Source organism: Antechinus flavipes, chromosome 3 (assembly GCF_016432865.1).
Source record: "Antechinus flavipes isolate AdamAnt ecotype Samford, QLD, Australia chromosome 3, AdamAnt_v2, whole genome shotgun sequence".
Lineage (NCBI taxonomy): Eukaryota > Metazoa > Chordata > Mammalia > Dasyuromorphia > Dasyuridae > Antechinus > Antechinus flavipes.
Genome location: NC_067400.1, coordinates 456,455,145 through 456,475,957, shown reverse-complemented (window position 1 = coordinate 456,475,957; position 20,813 = coordinate 456,455,145). Strand labels below are relative to the sequence as shown.

The 20,813-nt window shown below is 36.5% G+C and overlaps 1 protein-coding gene across 1 annotated transcript in view; it reads right to left on the bottom strand.

The window, feature by feature from the left end:
* Positions 1-20,813, bottom strand: part of FLT1 (fms related receptor tyrosine kinase 1) — a 174,844-nt gene that overhangs the window by 34,600 nt on the left and 119,431 nt on the right. The window contains exons 16-18 of the mRNA XM_051986524.1: positions 16,776-16,882; positions 10,460-10,592; positions 3,896-4,000 (exon numbers count right to left, since the gene is read on the bottom strand). Of these exons, the coding sequence (XP_051842484.1) occupies positions 3,896-4,000; positions 10,460-10,592; positions 16,776-16,882 (345 nt within the window). The remainder of the gene's footprint in view (positions 1-3,895; positions 4,001-10,459; positions 10,593-16,775; positions 16,883-20,813) is intronic.

Genomic DNA, 20,813 nt, shown 5'->3' with positions numbered 1-20,813 from the left:
AAATTAATTCTCTTCTTCCCACCCTTCCTATCCCATCTCTGTCTCTCTGTTTCCCTCCCTCTTCTCTTTCTTTTCTCCTCTCTATTTTTATTTCTTAACTACTACTTCTTCTCCCTACCATGAAGATAAAAGGAAAAAAGTCCATGAAAGTTTGACTGTGAGTTCTTGGGTAGTTATGAGATGTCTGATTGACCATTTCTGGGAATTTCATAAAACATTTTTTTCCTCAACATTCATTTTTTGTAAGGCAATTGTAGTTAGATGACTTGCTCAGGGTCATACAGCTAGTAAGTGTTAAGTGCCTAAGGCTGAATTTGAACTCAGAACCTCCTGACTTCAGGGCCAGTGTTCTATCTATTGTACCAGCTAGCTGTCCCCATAAAGCATTTTTTTTCTCATCATAGCTTTTACTTCCCTGTGGATTCATGGAGTTATCTCAATTTCTGAATATAACTTCATGCCCAAAGTTAAGCAATTTAGACTCATAGGCTCATAGATTTAAAGTTGGAAGAGATCTATCTCATTGGTTATTTAGTCCCATATTCTCTCTCTTTTTAAAAAGATAAAACTAAGTCCCAGAGGTTTAAGTGATTTACCCATGATAATAGAAATAGCATTTCTTGTTTTTTTTTTTTTTAATAACTTTTTATTGATAGAACCCATGCCAGGATAATTTTTTACAGCATTATCCCTTGCATTCACTTCTATTCCAGTTTTTCCCCTTCCCCCCTTGTACCCCCTCCCCCAGATGGCAAGCAGTCCTTTACATGTTGAATAGGTTACAGTATATCCTAGATACAATGTATGTGTGCAGAACCGAACAGTTTTCTTGTTGCACAGGGAGGACTGAATTCAGAAGATATAAATAACCCGGGAAGAAAAACAAAAATGCAAGCAGTTTATATTCATTTCCCAGTGTTCTTTTTTTTTTGGGTGTAGCTGCTATAGAAATAGCATTTCAAGAACCAATATTTGAATCCAGGTCCTCTGATAATATAATAAATAGTAAAAGTTTTAGGTGGGCTTAGAATCCCAATAATTTTTACCCTTATACATTTATCACTATAATTGCCATTTAAATATGACCCCCACTTTATAAACGCTTATTAACTAAATCCTCAGAATATCCCAGAACATCAAAAGGATGCTGTATGTGGAGAAAAGAAAACACAGAGGATACTCAGTGATTCTGCATAATGGAGGAAAGTTAGTGAAACAGTATCGCAGAATATCATAAAAATGGTAATTATTTCTCCCATTTCAGTAAGAGAAAGCAAAAACCAGAGAGATTATCCTATCTGTTCAAGCTTCGACGATAAAAGAAGAGCTGAGAAAGGAAAAGAAACTAGATGGCTTCTAACTTGGGGTGACATTCTGTCCTGTGCCTGTCACCTCAGATAGAGTGACTTAAGATAAATCCGAATAAAACAAGATTTTTAGGATTTTTATTAGAGGCTGGTTTTAAAATATCTTTGAATATATGTTCATAATGGGAAAGGAGCAATAGGATGAGGGCTCTTACAAATGAGTGACATCCACTTTCTATCTATTTTTTGATTCAGTTATTTTCAGTCATGTCCAATTCTTCATGACCCCATTTCAGGTTTTCTTGGCAAAGACACTGGAGTGGCTTGACATTTCCTTAGCCAGTTCATTTTACAGATGAGGAACAGAGGCAAACAGAATTATGAGACTTGCCTAGGCCTATTATACATATTATTTTAATTTCTCTGGGTCTTTAAAAAAATAGGAATTGAAAATGTTTCATCTTAGAAATACATAAGGTTCCCCCAAAGGCCTTTTATATAAATGTTAGCCTAGTACCAGTTTTTCATGTATGTGTGTAAACTTTATTTTTTTATATCTCATTTTTAGATTTGTATTTTTAAGGATAGTTAATTTTTTAAAAGTTAAGTTCATTTAAGTTTTACTTTCTTTAGTTTGATAAATAAAAATATTATCCTTATGATTACACATCTAATAAATATGTAAATGCTTTAAAAGCATTCCTTTTTCCAGTTCCCTATACACACTCCCCACCCCAGTGATAATTGATTTTTAGATACATGACCTGCTCCCAATATAGCATAATGAAGAGTATCATGGCAAAGTCCTAGAATCCCAAATTCTCAGAGACCTCATGATCACTGTATAAATTATTTCCTCCTCTCTCTTGTATATTGTCTGAGTTTCTTCAGAAGAAAGTCTAGAATTCTATGAGTGCTAGGCCTGAATACTCTAGAGCAGGCTAAATTATTGGCAGGGAGGAAATGAGTAACTTGTGGCCAAGGAATGAGGACCATCTCATAAAAAGCAAGGAAGAAGTAGATGGCTTCATCAGTCCAGAGAAATTTTCATGATGTTAGCCTAGGAGGTAGTTTCCAGGAGGATCCTTTTTTTTTTTGTCTAAAAAAAGTACCCCAAACCATTTTTATCCCATAAACCACCAGAAAAATTCCCAGTTAACATTCGTTAGCTTATATCTGAGTAAATATTACTGATAGGCTGCTGAACACTCTGTCTCTGACCCACCATCCAAGACAATATCATCGGGGACTATATAAAACTGTCTCAGAACCTCCTCAGGCTGTCCCATGATCCCTGCTCTTGGGGAGGCTATTTAGGGCCTCAATTGAGCTCAGTAGTTCTGAGCTAGCAAGGATTAAGCCACTTTGGTGTCTATACTAAGTTCTACTCCAATGTGGTGAGCCCTCAAGAAAGATGACATGGGGAGGGACCAAATTGACTCTGATGGGAAACAGCAGGTCAAAGCTTCCATGAAGAAGCAGAGTGATATCAGGTCTCTGAGTAGAGAGATTCAGCTTGAAAACAAAGGAATGAATGAATGAACTAATGAACAAATAAATAGATAAACAAACAAAGAAATAAGAATCTACCCAGGAAAGAAATATATCAAACCCAAGACTTCTTAAATCACAATATCAATGTGAGAAAGAATCTTGGGAGCGTCATCTTCCTCAAATATTTCCCCCACCTATATCATGTGACACAACTTTGTGAGCTTCTCTTGAAAATATCCTGGAGATTCCTAAAGCTTTAAAAACAGCCCTTGTAAGGTTTTGTTTATTTGTTTTATTTTGTTTGAATAGTACTGTTTCCTTTTATCCTGGGGTCTTAAAGAAAGCTTGCTTGAGAATGGAAATAATGTGAAAATCCTGATGAGAAAGAGGAAATGAAACGTTTTCTGTTCTTAAATGAACACGAGAGCTTTTAGGAGCTTTCATTTCTACGCTCAATCTGTCAGGCACAAAGGGTTGTAAATCATTCTGAGATCCGTTTTATCTCCCAAGACTTTACAAAGCAGCAATTATCTTTCAACACTAGTAAATTATTGAAGACTTTTTGCCAAATGAAAGAACATGTCTTACATTTGAATATAGAATACTTTATAGATTTTTTCAACTCCATTTTTCTCACATACCTTCCTTAGCTTCACTTTATGATTAAGCCAAACTTCAACTAAACTCCTGGAATTTATGATGTGTAGAATAGCTGCTAAATTTCCATTACAACACCATGACAGTTCATTCCAAATATCACAACCCTGACTTATAATGGGCTGGAATCTTCAGTGTTTCATTATCTTTGACGTAAGAGAGGGAAAGGCCCTTTGAGACTTTAAACTCTATTTCCCGAGCATCTGGTGTTGGATTATTTTGTGGACAAATCCAGTATAGTATAAGAGATGATAAGGAATGGGATTTTGAGAAACTGAAGAAAACATAAGGAAAAGTATACTACACTTGAGAAATAAACAACAGATCTTAGCCAGCCTTGACCAACACCTAGGGAACACTATCTGGAGACAGAGTAATGGCTTTATCTCCAGAACCCACATACATGCATGCATGCACGCACACATACACGCACATACCTTTCAGCATTTTCACAGCCACTGTCCGGCACGTGGGCGATTTCTTAATGCCAAATGCAGCTGCTTGGACCACTTTTCCAAAAGCTCCACGTCCAAGTGATTTTCCTGCAATGAAAACAAACTACTGAACTGTGTGACAAGTCAACAGAGTGAAGTCCATTTACCAGAAAAGTGCCTCTTCCTAGATCCATCCAGAACTACAGAAATTATCTTCTACTTCCCTGCATATCACTGTGATAGAATGGGTTTGAGTGGAACCTAGTGGAGTGGTCCCAAAGGATAGGGTATAAGTTAGCACATTTCTGGCTGTCCCTTCCTTTCTTAGTCTGTTCTATATTCACATGGCTTCTAACAAATCCCCAACCTTCATTAAAGATTTATGGGTGAAAAAGGATCCTTAGAAGTGATCTGTTATAGGAAAGTTCCATTTAAGTTCCTTTTTTGACAAACATTTCCATAAATTTTACAGTCTCTTTTGATAAACTAATTCTATTATTTAATAATCCCCAAAACTAGAAGGTCCTTCCTTGTATCTATCTAATTTAATTTGCTCCTGCTGAAGCTAATGTATTCTTTCCTTACTAAAGAGGAAGGAATAAGTAATAAGGTAGTCATGATCTTCATTTAAGAAGGCTCCACAGACTGGAGAATTAAAATTAAGTTACTATTCAATTTTCTCTTCTTTGAATTAAATATTCCTAGGCTCTCTAACCTTTTTTCATATGGTTGTATAAACTTAGGATTCTAAATGTGAATCTATTAAAAACTTAGGTTCCAAATGTGCGTCCATTAAAACTTGGTTCTTAATGGGGAATCACATAAGATATCTCTATCAATAAACACACTAAGATGGCAGCTTTTCTACATGACAACTTCAAGGAGTCCCTAGTATTCAAGGAAAGCAAGGTGCAGATCATGCTGGATGATGCATTGTCCCAAGAGTCCAAGCTTCCTAGGAATGTACTCATAGAAACCATTTCTTCTCTTTGCATTAGTCCTCTTTTGCCCCCATCCCACCATCAGGAAACAAATAAGAGAATTCAGAAGAAATATGTGCTCTGAAGTATGGAAAGATGAGTGAAAATTACAACAGTCTCCATTTGAACAAGTTGTGCCTTTTGAGTTCTCTTGGGAGTTCACGTCACTCCTTTGGAAATGGCTACATTCTCAGAATGAATCCTGGCAAGACAGTATTAATTGGCTACCCAGACTCTCCCATCAGCCTCCCCTAATAGTCTGCCTCCATCCTGCTTTAGCTAATTAACCTTCCTTCCTTCCTCACACTCCTGTCCCTTCCTTCAAAGAAAATAAGTTTTTCTAAGTTTCTGTTTGAAGTTAATTTTTTCTTCTCTTTTGTTATGTTAGAAACTTTCTTGCTTTCAATGTATCTCACATCCCTTCTCCTTTATTTGGCATCTTCAGCTGCAAATTATCTAAGGCAGAAATCATTATGGGAGTACATTTTATTCCCCCAAGTGAAAAATACCAAGTGAGAGGTTAAAATGCCAGTCAAACATAATAGATTTCTGATTGATGTCCCTTTCTTCCTTACTATTGAGGTTTTATAAATATGAAAACGAGCAGTGCTTTCAGAATATGAAACATACAGAGGAATGCATTGCACTTTTCCTTATGCATGTAAAAATGTTCAAAGATGGGTCAGAAGAAGATCAAAATGCCTTTAATCTTAAAAAAAATGGACTTGTATTAGACTCTAGAAATACTAGATGAGGAAGAGCATGAAACAGTGGGAAAACAATTTCTCATTGTTCATTGAACTGAGGATTTTCTTTGTTGTTAGGTTGTTGTTCCCTTACCAATTCCCACTCTGATATCTTTTTGTTGCAAAGATTGACTTCACTGCTATAACCTCTGTGGTAGATCTTAGCACAGAATTGGAAAGGATTCCATTCAGGGCATTGGAGAGAATGCCAGATTAGGAGTCAGGATAAATCATGTTCAAATCTTGTCTCAAATATATTTACGTGGCCATGATGGGTCATTTAACCTCTTAGCTTCTATTTTCTCAACTGTAAAATGTAGATCACAACAGTACGTATTTATGACGTTGTGAGAATCAACACACATATATTTATATGTATATAAATAGATGTGTATATGTGTATGTATATATGTATGAATATATATGCACATAAATATACGTATACATACAAATACATATATAAGTATATATACTGTGTATATAAATATATGTGTATATATACACACTTATATTTACTTATTATTTTTTATATTCATAATATATGTGTATGTGTGCCTTTCAAACCTTAAAGCATTCTATATGTGATAGTCACTAATAATGGGACTGAAGAAAAAGTATGTGTCTGTTGTCTAGGGACCTGCCTTACTAGGCTTTAAGAAAGTCCATTAGTAGAAGATGATCACCAGGGCCTGATGACATTTTCAACTATAGCAGCTCATAAAGAATGCCATGTCTTCTTTATTCTGCTTCCATAACAGTCCTTGCAGCTTTCCCCTCACCATTCTTATGATTGCCATTTCAGTTCAGACTATCATCATCAGCTCCTCTTTTGGCCATTGATGATTTGATTATAGTAATGGCCTCCTAATCAGTCTCTCTGCCCCTAGTCTCTACACTCTCTGAATCATCCTCTACAGTTATCTGATTATTATTAAAGGATGGATAGATATGACCACTAGGCTTGGAATCAGGAAGACATCTTTATGAGTTCAGTTCTGGCCTCAGACACTTACTACCTGCATGACCCTAAGCAAGTCACCTAACTCTCTATTTGCTTCAGTTTCCTTATCTGTAAAATGATCTAGAGGAGAAAATGGCAAAGCACTCCAGTATCCTTGCCAAAAAAAAAAAAATTCCTTACACCAAAAACCCAAATTGGGGCATGAAGAATTGGACACCACTGAGAAATGACTGTACAACTACAAGCAACAACAATGTGCTTGATAAATCCTTGTTGAATGAATAGAGAAATCATGGAGGTGTTCAATTTGCTGTGGGGGAAGGTACATTCATACAGATGAAATAAATCATAATATCTTCAAAGTATCAATATAAAATGTTCTTGTTATGGTGGGGGCATAGCTCTGTTCAAAGGCAAAAAAACTCTTCTTCCTAGAATTCTGCTTTCCTCTCTGTACATGCAGAGGAGCATGTACAAGGCATGGTATAAAGTTGGGAAATATCAAAAGTATCCATCTCAATCTTTGGCCCTTTACCCCCAGACTCCTTGGGGTTCTTCTTTCCACACTTATAGCCACTATGCATTCTCTTTTCAGTTATTACAATGTACTCAATTTAAACAAGTGTTTGGAGACTTAGCTTCTATCAGAATAACCCAGTTCCCACAATAGAATTAGTCAGTTGACTCATTTTAGCCTCCTCAATTGTTCATTTGGAAAGCAGACTGCCGCCTCATAAAACAGCATGAAGCTATGATATTCCCTTGAATAAGTTGATGCACTGGCACTCTTCCCAAAGATCTAAATTCCCTCTTTTTGTGAAGAGCCAGTCATGCTGGAATTGAATTCTCTTGATCCTTTGCTTCTCTTCCCCGGAAATTGCCCTTAATTTTTTTGCCTGGAATGCCACCAGTTTGCTTAGGAATGTGCTGGATCATTATATACAATGCCAGGATGTTGGAATCTCCTCCCAGACTTTCCCTGACTTGCTGGGGCTCACAGGACGCTGAAGGGGCTGCTCACTACAATTTCCCCATCCTGCCCCTTTCCAGACTGTGCCCCAACTCAGTGTTAACACATAAACCACACAGATCCAGGAATAGTTAGCTCACTTGACAAATTCCAGACACCCTGAGTTGTCTTCTATTTTGGACTATTCCTGCTTGAAATGCTTTTTTAATAGAAGGAAGTTGTTAAACATTTTCCTCATTTTCATCTGTGATAAATTTTTTGTGACTTAAATTCCCTAATAGGTCTCAATGGAGAATTATTAACAAAACTGTTTAAAGCATATTTTCATGAATTCCAGAGATTTCATTGCTAGCAGCAAATAATATAGAGATTCAGGTTTCAAGTCTATCCCTCTTGCGCAGAGCTCCTAACCTGAGAATTAAAAAAATATTGTGACATCTATGTGTCAATATAATTGATACCCTCTGAAATTCTGTGTATTTTATATTTTGAATTTTAAAACATGATTCTGAGAATTGTTTCCAGAGATTTTATCAGACTGCCAAAAGAGTTCACACAAAAAGGAAATTAAGGTCCCCTGCTCTTAACTGGAGTTGTAAATTCCAAATACTATTATTCTCATAACAATAATAATCACTAGAACCTTGGCATAAAAATGTTGAGTAGCATCTGATCACAGAAAGCATGGAGCAGGCTGCAGAGCCACCAGATTTCTCAATACTTCAAGCCCTGGCATATTACACAGTATACTCCATCAGGTATCAAAGCACCTTGGTTCAAATTGAGACTCTGATAATCACTATCTGTGTGGGCAAATCTTGTTGAGCAAATCTTGGGGCCTCAATATCCTTACATGGGGGGTGCAATTAGATGGTGCAATGGACAGAGTGCTGGGCCTGAAATGAGGAAGATTCATTTTCTTACATTCAAATCTGGTATCAGACTACTAGCTATGTGATCTTAATTCTGTTTGCCTCAGTTTCCTCATCTCTAAAAATGACTTTGCAGAAGGAAAACACAAATTCCTCCAGCATCTTTGCCAAGAGGACCCTAAACAGGATAACAAAAAGGCAGAGAAATATAAAAAATGATCAAATAACAACAAAATCCTTATATGTAATATATAATCTTGGGGTTTTTTTCCCTCCAACTAGACCAAGGTTACATGATTTAAAAAAAAAAAAAGACTCGGGGTCTTCTTGGTCTTGTGTTAATTATGGAATCACTTCTCTGTTCCTCCTCTCTGAATATCAGGAGAAAGTTCCCAGACTTAAGATATAGTGAGACGTCATCCACCTGAAGCATGTCCCAGAGTCTCATGCTGACATCAATCAAACTCTGACATCTGGCAATTCCAACAGGGAAAAGGGTGATGAGAAAGTTTCCCTGCACAGTGAACCTGGTGGCCTACTATTCCACCAGGATCACTCAAGGAATTCTGGTAGAATTATAAACATCTCCTTTAAGGAGATTACTATCCAGAGCCAAAAAAAGAAGGGTTTTGTGATAGATAAGCACATATATCTTATATTGAAAGAAATCATATTTAATTGTGACTAATAATGTTGGAATATAACTGAGTATAAGAATGGCTCATGATTGTGGGAAAATCATCCCTTGTTCATTGCCAAGGTCATGGAGGGGCTGGGCTAAGTGCCATGTCACTTAGACTTGCATAAGGAACTCATCCAGTGTGCCACCTGCCTCTAACTTCTCCAAATTTAGTCCTTTCCTCATCTGTCAGCAGCTTTTTCTATCCTTCTGCTTGTTCTCTGCTTCTCACTAATTTCCAGTTTTCTTCCCATGCCAAACAGAACATAAACTCAGGGTCAGTTTTTGATCAGGCAAGGAGTATTGCAAGCTGAGGAGTTTGGATTCCAACAAGCAAAGGTTTAATTCCTCCCTCTTTCTTTCCTCTCACTTCTTTCCACTACTAATAAAACTTCTCACAACCAGTGAAACCCACAGGTACTCTTCAAATGGAGAAATCTTTTTCCTTTCTGTCAATGTATGACAAGCTCCAAGAATGTAAGATCCACAATGTGTTTTCCTAGTTCTATCAACTAATGATTCTGGCATTCATGCAGGAGCAAGTGGAAAACTTTCAGAGGCCACTACAAAATATTTTGGGCAGGAGTAATTAAGGCTCCAATTGTTTTCTTGCATTTCAGGCTGTCCAGACTGGGGTTTAATTTGCACTATGACGTCTGAACAGGAGGTACTGGTAAGCCAAAAGAAAGCACATTCACTACATGTTTACAGCATCTAAATTCCCTGGAAAACAACAGCCCATCCCTAATCAGAAACTAAACTTAAATGACCCCTCCCATTCGCCCAGGACATTAGTCTCTCTTTGGTTTGTGTATTGCTAAAACTCAAGGAAATTCAAGGTGATTTGCACATCACAATGGAGAAATTTCCAATTTCATATCTATTATTGGAGAGAAGGATTTTTTCAAATGAAATGTGAAGTTTCATCTCTACCTTCCAGTAAAAGTGTTCTCTAAAGTATGCTACTGATGAGTTGTAATTCTGTGTTCCTGTCTCTGTCAGTCTCTGTCTCAACTGTGTGTCTGTGTGTGCCTGTTTCTATCAGTCTCTGTTCTCTATCTCTGTATTGTTCTCTCTATGTCATCTCTCTCATTTATCGTTATCTCTCTCTGTCTCTTCTCTGTCTCTTTCTCCTTCCTCTTTGCTCTCTCTGTTTCTTCTTTCTTCTATGTCAATCTTTCACTGTCTCTGTCTCCTCTTTCCTTGTGTCTGTTTTTTATGTCTCTTCTCTATCTCTCATATTTCTCTATTTCTTCTCTCTTTTTTTCCTCTCTCTCTCTCATACATACATGCTTCCTTTAACCCCCATACCCAATATGAGATACATTCTGAGTATATGTCATTTAATAGCTATATTACCCAGCTTAAGTCTTTCTCGGGCAAACTCCCACTTGCTGGCATCATAGGGTAGACGGTCACATTGCTCATCAAGAGGAACTTCATCTGGATCCATTATAATTGATAGGTAATCTGTTTTTATTTCAGAAGAAGTCTGGAAAATAGAGGACATGTCCAAATCATCACCAAGAAAAAAGATGTCATTAAAAGAAAAGGACTGTGAATATCCACTAGAAAACAATGCCTGGCAACATTTGTTGGTTTGGGTCACTCAGTTTGGACTTAATTGAATGTGACTGGCTACAGAAAGCACTTCTTCATACATACATGTAAGTTCATACTACACCACGTGGCAATCCCTAATAAAGAGTCCCTTCTTTAGCCCCGTCATATTTCTACAGACATCCTACATTTTGGGTACACAATGCAGGAAGATTCTTCAATGATATCCATATGCATGCTTTCTGCAAATAATTACCATGTGAGGGACTCTTAAAAAAAAAAGGAAAGAAAAGCATTTTCACAAAAGTAATTCCAAACAATGGCTAAAAATAGCTTCATAGAATAATTATGTACAGCGAGAATATATAGAACAGATGGGGCTTCATTGTTGATGTTTGTTTCTTTTCTGTATTCACAAGAAAGGTCAAATGTGTAGTAAGAGAATTGTTGTAAAGGTTCAAAATCTGATTCAATAATCAGCATAGTTTTCATGCAGAAATCACAATAATTTTCTGGCATAGCTATCAGGGAAGCTGAGAAACAGAAAATCTCTCTTTTGTGAGCAATGCAAGCTAATTTTTTATATGTAAATGAAATTTGAATTTTGTCAAATCAACAAGCATTTATTAAGCTCTAACTATATGCTAGGCACTGACTGTTCTCAAGGAGCTTTCATTTCACTGATGGCCATGATAGGTCTATCTATGGTTTTTTACAGAATGAATATAAAATAAATATAAGGCAATTAGGGAGGGCTTTAGAAGTTGGGGAATCAGAAATGGCTTTATACCAAAAGTATACATACAAAAGGTGTGTGAGTTGCATCTTGAAAGAAGGGAGACATTTTACAAAGTAGAGGTAAAGAGGGAATGGATTTTAGGTATGGCAGACAGCCAATAAAAAGGTATAAAGAAACACTTCTGCAGTCAGGAGGCCCTGAATTCAAATCTGACCTTGAACACTTGCTAGCCGTGTGACTCTGGACAAGTCATATAATTCTAATTGCCTCTTTTTTTTTTTTTTTTTTAGAAGGCACAGAGACAGAAGAATTCCACATATGAGAAAAAGAGACAAAGGCCAATTTGGCTCGATCATAGAGTTCAGAAAGTTGCAGAAAAGATGTATAATGAGGTTGGAGCCAGGTTGTGAAGGGCTTTAAAAGCCAAGCAACAGGTTGACATTTTATCTCAGAGTAAATTGGGAACCACTAGAATTTATTGAGTAGGAAAGTGATACAGTCAAGTCTACACTTAAGAAAGATCACTTTGCAGCTGTAGGGAACATGGACTAAAAGAGATGGGGTAAAGACTCAAGGCCAGGATACCAATTATGAATCTGTTGCAATATTTGAAAAGAGATGAATGGGCTTAAAGTAAGGTAACTATGTGTGAAAAATATTTTAGAGGTAGAAATGGCAAGATTTGACAAGCTAGTATAATACCAACACAAACACATATCCACATGCCCATTCAGAACACCAGATTATCTCTTGATGGTATATAGAAAGACCAAGGAAAATGTTTTTTTTTTCATGTTTTTGTTTTATCTTATTGCACAAATTCTAGAAAATGAATCTTATTTTTAATTATATATACCTTTGCATTCTGTCTCATTATAAGTCTTTCTCCAAGTGGTATATTCTCTATGACTACTGACCTTGAGAACCAATGACTATACCTTCATGGATGAACTTTTCCATTGGCCAAAAAGGAAACATCTCTGCCCATATTGGGTATAATTTGATGGTTGTTATCCAGAAATCATGTAAACTTTATTTTTATTATTTTTTAAATAAATTTTGTTTCAACAAATATTGGGAGCCTTTTCTTTACTGTTTTCTTAAACAGTGCCAGAATCCTGGTAAAGAAAAGTATTGCAGAAATAAAATCTCACACCCATCCACATTCTTCCATCCATACTCACCCTGCCTTGGGCTTTCACAGCTCACCTCATCCATCACTTGCAATCATTTCCCTTCTCACAAAAGTTATCGTTAATATGGGTGACAAATAGCTTAAGGCAAAGAAGTTTTTTCATTTTTTTCATTGGAGAAAGATATGGAACATGTGCCACAAAATGCATTTTCCATCAATGTTGGTCTGGGAGAGCACAACCTTCCAGATATGTGTGTCCCAATGTTAGAGAGTGTGAATTCATTTACAGAGGTGCCGTATTTTTTATGTCAAAACAACTGGAACAACCTCTCTGGCTAAATTTTTCAATGTCAAAATATAACTAACAACTTTGAGTAGGATTTTCCAACCCACACTGAAGAACTAAGGATATCATGGGTCTTAAGAGCAAACATCCTGGGTTTCCTTTAGGAATCATCCTCAATTATATTCCCTTCCTAACCCCATCCAATAAGTTGTAAGGTTTGTCAAATATGCTTCCTTGACATTTCTTGTTCTTTGTTTTGTTTTCTTCGTGGACAAAACTACTTCCCTTGTCCTAGCTCGCATTCTTCTTGGTCATTCATTGGTTTCCTTAGTTCTAGTCCCTTTCTTCACCCTCCACCTAGTAGGATGTACACTCCTTGAAGGATATCTTGGCAGGCCTTACTCATAGTAAGCACTTAGCAATGTTTGTTTAATGAATAAAGTTAGAGATCACCCTCTAACATAAGAAGGTAACCAAGAGTTTTCTCCCCTTTGTAACTTTGTTGTTGCTCAGTCATGTTCAGCACTTCATGATTCTGTGAAGTACAGCACGACAATATTGTCTATGAGATTTTCTTGGTAAGGATACTGGGTGATTTGCCATTTCCTTCTCCAGTGGCAAACAGTTTAATTGACTCATTTATTTTGCTAATAAATGTCTGAGGTCAGATTTGAACTCCAATCTTCTTGCCTCCAGGCCCAGTGCTCTATCCACTGAGATATCTAGCTATCTTTAAAAAAAAAAAAGCATGCTGGGTGTGCCCTTTTCCCTCCCCCCCAGAGAATCTGTTTTAAATATTTACTAGCACCACATGGATTTAATGTTTTTGTTTTTTGGCGGTGTTCATATTAAGTCATTCTGATGTGTTGGACTCTTTGTGACCCTATTTGAGGTTTTCTTGGCAAAGATAATAGAGTGGTTTGCCATGTCCTCCAGGAAATTTTACAGATGAGGGAACTGAGGCAAACTGGTTTGACTTGCCCGGGGTCACACAACTAGTAAGTGTCTGAGACTAGGTTTGAATTCTGGTCTTCTTTGAATCCAGGCTAGCTGCCTTTTTAATGTCTTTAGAAAGGACATTATTGTATCTGAAGTACTGGAATGAAAGAATTCTTTTCTTTGTGATCCATAAATACCTAAAGTAAATCAGAGGAAACACTGAAAATATTCAATTTTTTTCACTTAATAATCTTCTAAATATTTGATATGTCCCTACAAGGTAAGGTGGTTTCCAAATTTGGAAATCTTAAAGCATTATTTTACTTTCTGATTTTAGGATACTGGGGCAGTTTTCCTTGATGATTCCGTGAGAGATGTTGTCCAAACTGTTGTTTTCATTATGGCTTTCATGTAGTTCAATAATTCTTAGGCTGTCTTTTTTGGATCTATTTTTCCAGATGAGTTGTTTTTCTAATAAGGTATTTTACATTTTAACATCTATTTTTTCACTTTTGGGGTTTCGTTTGACTGATTCTTGATGTCTCATTAGGTCATTCACTTCCATTTGTCCAATTCTAATTTTTAGTAAATTATTTTGTTCAATTAGCTTTTTTTTTTTTTAAATCTCCTTTTATATTTGGCCAATTGTACTTTTAGGGGAGTTGTTTTGTTCAGTGGATCTTTTTTTTTTTTCAATTCTGTTTATTAAGGAGTTGTTTTCTTTTTTCATTTCACCAAATTTATTTTTTAAGGAGTTGTTTTCAATTTCTGTACTTCACTTTCCAAGATGTTGGCTTTTTCCTCCCTCCCTCAACTTTCATAACAAATTTGGGAATCTTAAAGAGAGCCACTAAAATATAGTGTAATTTGAGGCTTATATTTATCATTATCCCAGCTAAAGGGTTTTTTTTGTTTGTTTGTTTGTTTGTTTGTTTTTTTTGGTCACAGAAAAATATCAGTTCTTAGTCAATAAGAACAAATTATGGTTGTAATCTCTTTTGATGGATGAGACTGCTGAATAATAACCATTTGGCTTTTTAACCAATTACTGAGGTCTTTACATTTTGGTGACTATAATCTTGGTAAAACTTTTGTAGGTTTCTTTTTAATCTCAGATCAAACACTAAAGCGTGTCTTAATTCAGATAAGTGAACCTAAGCATGGAAGGAGAGCTTTTAAGTATAGCATCACAGAATCAAGGAGTTAATTTTTTTGGGAGGGATAGAATAACCCATGGAAGATCAATGAATTTTGTTAGAATGAAGTGGGAAAAAAAAGACATTTTAGGCAAAGATCACATCATGACCAAGGACCAATGTGAATAAACAAGACATATTCATGAGATGTATGAATGAAAAGTATTATCAAGGAAGCTTTAATTTATGGGGTTGGAAAATTAGAATTGGAAGCCTAAATGGGGACTAAATTATTTATGTCTTTGAAAGTCAGATTAAGGAATCTGAATTGTGTTATGATATAGGCAATGGAGAACCATTCAAATTGTCTAACTTGGCCTTATTTTCCACAAGTGGAATGACACAATTCACACGTAGCATAGAATCTCTTAGGATTCTTAGAATTTTAGGATTAAATAGTCAGAAGCTGGAAGGGATCTTAAGGCCCCTCTCATTTTATAGCTGTTGATAAAGTGCCTCTGAGACTCTTTGCTTACAGTCACACAGGGAGTAAGTAGTAGAGACAGAATATAAACCTAGTTCCTGTGACTACAAAACAAATTCTCTTTCTATTGTACCATTTAACTGCTTTGAATTATAGTTATTTCTGCACACATCTTAGTTCTCTTATTAGATTACAAGCTCTCCTAGAGTCAGGACACTGTGCTATTCCGTACAAAAGATACTCCATCTCTGAACTCCAGACATTTTCATTGACTGTCCCCCATGCCAGGAACTCTCTCCTCCTCATTCTGACCTCTGGTTTCTTTCAAGTCTTAATTATAGTTTCATCTTTTGCATGAAGCCTTTGACCATATTCTTCATCTTACTGCCTTCTCTCTGAGGTTGTTACCAATATATTCTCTCCATATATCTTGGTGGCATGTTGTCTCTCTCTTAGACAGTTAACTCCTTAAGAGCAAAGACCATTGGGAGTTGTTCATTTTGTTATTTTTTGCCTCTTTTTATGTTCTCAGCACTGGTACACAGTAGGAATTTGATAAATGCTTATTGACCTGACATAGTGCATAATACATTAGCCTGTACATAATAAGAACTTATAGTCATTGAATTTATATAGATGAAGGAATGGATCTAATTTCAGGGGACACAAAGGCAAAAATGAAATAGATCCTGCTCTCCAGGATCTTATCTGTGAAAAAGAAAATGAAGATATACAAGTGAAAAAAGATGCCTCCTTATTATAAAGTTATCTAAAAGTTCCTTTCTCTTTGTCATGTGGTTCTATAAATCTGGAGGAAATTCAGGATTTTGTGGGGTTTTTTAAACTTAACTTTTTTTTTCAGCCAGAAAAGAAGGTTAGAAAACATTAAAATCTCTAGCTGTTGTTTGTTTTTGAGAAATTATCAGGGCAAAAAAAAATCTCTTCTGCCCCTCTAAAAGATTTATCCCTTTGTGGTTTTCATCTGATAAAGGATATGTTTGTAGCTAGAACAAAAGTAATAGTCAACATTTATATGGTGCTTCCTATATGCCAGGCACAGTATAAAGTTCTTACAATTTTTACCTCATTTGATTCTCATAATGACCCTGCAAGGTAGATGTTATTATTATCCCAATTTGACAGTCAAAAAAACTAAGGCAAACTGAAGTTGACTTGCCCAGGGTCAGAGGGCTAGCGTGTAAGGCTGAATTTGAACTCAGGTCTTCCTGATTCCAAGCCCAGTGCACTATCCACTGCGCCACTTAGTTAGGACCAATATTTTTTGAATGTCTGGGTAAAGTAGGAAGGTGATTTAGAATTAGAATTCCCACATCATGGCCCTCTCCAGGTCAGGGTTTATGAGTGGGAACACAGGACTCATGGGAACTGTTCTTACCCTTTTCAGTTTTCGGATAAAGAGAGTCAATAAGAGCCAGAACAGTGTTGCAGCCACACACGTACATGTCAGAGTTATCAGCTCCAGGTTGGATTTATCTGAAGTTCCTGGAAAGAAAAACATGTTGGGGGTCATTAAAGTTTTTTTTTTTTTTTAATCACATCTGCTGAAATTATCTTTCAAAATCAAATGTCGGGGCAGTTTGGTGACTCTGGGGAGAAAGCATCCATGGTGGAGTCAGACCCCAGGTTGAGCCTTAGACACACTAGCTGTGTGATCCTGGGCAAGTCACTTAACCCCAAGTGCCTCACAAAACAAAACAAAAACAAGACACCCTCTCCTCCCCTTAAAAAAACACAAATAAACATCAAATATTCTTGGCCTCTCACTGTGCCCCATGCTCCAAGGACCACTCCTCTGAGGCTGCATCTCTCTCAGATAAGAAATAAGTGTAGAAATACTTCTATTATAATATTCTATTATTTTAAGTTAACTTATAAATAAATTAAAATAGTCCACAGAAGTTATGATGGGTTAAAAAACTTTCTGATCCCAGAGACAACTAATTAAAAATCAATGGAGAAATTAAAAATGGAAAAAATTAGACAGGAACAAAACCCCATTAAAGTATCAAATCTGGAAAATATTAGTTTTCCCTTATGGCCCTCAGAGAAAATTCTAAAGAAAATGGGGGAAAATTACTTAAAAGGGTTCCTTTGGGGCTCACAAAATTCTTCAAAGCAGAAAATTTTTTTAAAAAATTAAATAAAGCCAAAGGACTTTTTTTTGTACTAACCAAGGAGAACTGTGTGTAATCCAAGTTCCCCTCTCTCCATTCTCCTGATCTGACCTTAGTATTAAGATTCTAATGGGTTTGTTTTGGGGTGAGAAGATGAGGTTGGCTCACTCCCAGTGGCTTAATTTCCCATAAGAGTTTTAGAGATCAAAAGCTCAGCACTGACACTTTTAGACAAGAAAGAAAGAGTCCCAAGTGTCCAAGTGGTGCCTCTGAGAGGAGGAGAAGACAATTTGGAATGTTTCAAGGAATTCTCTGGTAGACTAGAACAGTGACTGCCATATCGAGCTGCCCAAGGTACAAATTTCCCTGGAACTCACAAAATTTTTTTTCTTCTCTCTTAATCCTACTTAAAAGGGGACAAATGACTCATGCTGAGTTGCTAATTCACTCAGGCCAGGATTACATGCATATTAAGTTCTTTTATTCTTTAAACTTAAATTTTTGTTTTCACAATTATGAGAACTTAGGTTACTGACCAAACCACAGAAAGCAATTTCACCTAGTATACAATCTCTCCCCCACTAAGGTTTCTCCTAACACACAAATCAAGCAAAGGACATTAGCAAACTCCAATAATACCACCTGGAATCATTCCACTGGATAAGAATTTTAATCATTTTAATCATATCCAACTCTTTGTGATCCCCATTTAGGGTTTTCTTGGCAAAGATACTGGAGTGGTTTTACCATTTCCTTCCCCAGCTCTTTTTACAGAAGAGGAAACTGAGGCAAACAGGGTTAAGTGACTTTTCCAAGGTCACACAGCTAATGTGATCTGAGGTTAGATTTGAATTCAGGTCTTTCTGACTCTAAACTCAGTGCTCTATCTACTGTATTATCTAGCTCTTGACTGACATCTATAAATTAAAAGAATTTATGAAATGATCTCTGTTCACACTAGATTTTGATAACTAAGAAGAAAATGTAGTGGAAACTGACTTCATTGATTTAGAATCATAGAATTTAGGATTAGGAAGGATCTTAGAGATCCTTTATGTCAATTCCTTCATTTTACAGATGAGTCTTTCTGACACCTAAAGAGCAGAAGTTATTTTCCCAAGATCATTACATTTATAAGGAGCCAAGTCAGAATTTGAATCCACCCCTGATGATAAATCTAGTACTCTTCATGCTGCCTCAAGTCAAATCATGTGAGACACTTCTCACAACATGAATATAGAAGCCTTCTCTAAAAATACAATGAAATGATCTTCTCCCTCAAAAACATTCATATGATAAATGTACTCTGAGTTCTAAGTTAATACAAGCTGGAGCTTCCTCCTACACAATACAAAGTCCTTTACTGACTTGTAGTATTTATACACACACACATCCTTGTTTATGCTGCAAATGGGTTCCACGTGGCTTAATGGGGATAGGCTCCACAAAGCATGGTGGCCCTGGGAGGGTGGAAATACTGATAATATCTGGATACACAGGATTGTCTATAGACAAACCCCTCCAGACACTCTTTCTATGGAATGCCCTGGGAGCAGTCCACTCGGATTGTGGGAACTCTCTTATTGCATTCCCCAGGATGGGAATCTGACCTCAAAAGTCTAATTCCATAGTCCTTACTCAGGCAAAATTCCTTTTAGTAGGACTAAATCAGGCCTTAAAAAAGTGTGTGTGTGTGTGTGTGTGTGTGTGTGTGTGTGTGTGTGTAGTTTGAGTATGTAATTTTAAAGTAATCAAAGAACAAAACTCCAAAGAAAAATGATTTAAGATTTGGATTCTTTAAAGAATTCAAATGCCATGGATATGGAAACTTTAAAAGTGAGAAGGGAGAAGGGATTATTGATATAAGTACTATACATTTGTATATTTACTCTCTATTTCTCTCTCCACTTCCCTTTCTCTTTCTGTCTCTGTTCAGTCATTTCAGATTCTGCATGACCCCACTTGGGGTTTTCTTGGCAAAGATCCTAGAGTACTTTGCCATTTATTTTTTCCAGCTCATTTTACAGAGCAGGAAACTGAGTCAAAGAGGGTTAAGTGATTTGCCTAGGGTCACACAACTAGTAAATGTTTGAGGTAGGATTTGAACTCTGGAAAATGAGTCTTTCTTACTCCAGACCTGTAATTCTATACATTGAACCACCTGGCTGTTATCTACAACTGTCTCTATAAAGCCATTACCAGAAAGAAAGGAAACAAGCATTTATAAAGTTCCTATTATATGCCAGACACTGTACTAAGCACTAAGCAAATATTATTCTATTTGAACCTCACAACTGTAGGAAGTAGGCTTATTATTATTATTATTATTATCTTCATATCATTATTATTATTATCATTATTATCCTGATTTTACAATTGAGAAAACTGAGGCAGATTATGTGACGGGTCAGGGACACATAAATAAATGTATGAGATCAGATTTGAGCTCACTCCAGATCTAGCATTCTATCCAGTGCTGCGTTGTTGCCTTTAGGCAAAACTGGGGATACTTATTTTTTTTTTTTTAATATTTACTGATTCAGAAGGAAATGAATTATCCCCTTAAATCCCCAATACCACTTTCTGTAATTATGTGAATACTAATAACTCACAGTTATATATAATTTTTAATTTACAAGAATCTCTGGATATTTTTTCTTAAAGGATGAACATGCACTTACTGTCCAGACTAACCCTAAGCTTGATCAGTCAGTGAGAGCTGATGAGGTCACTGTGTGAAATAGCCCAGCTGCACATGGTATGGGAAAGGCAAGAGGAAATGGGGGTGGGATGCATCAATAATTAAGAATGATTTATCATGTGGTCACAGAGATATTGGTACCATATGAGAGGCATGAAAGGCTAGTCAGTACAGTATGATGTTGTTTTTATTTGGGGGTAATGAGAAGGCCATGATGAATTAAAACTCTATAGATTTCCTCTATGGCACTGAAGACAAACAACTCTGAAAGACTTGGGAACTGTGATGAATGCAGAGCCTAGCTGAGGAGGAAGTAGGCTGCCCACGTCCTGACCGAGAGGTGATGGACTCAAGATGCAGATGGAAACAAACATTTGGGGACATGGACAATGCAGTGGGATTTTTTCATTCACTTCCTTTTTCTAAGCAGTGCCAGAGCCCTGGCAAAGAAAACTGTTGCAGGTGTATGGATCCAGACCCTCTAAACCTTCTTGCCCTGGGCAGCATGAGAATCATTTTATATTACAGATAAAGAAACAGATACAGTGCCCAGAGATGAAGGGACTAGCTTCTCTATGAATAGGTCAAAGTTATTTTT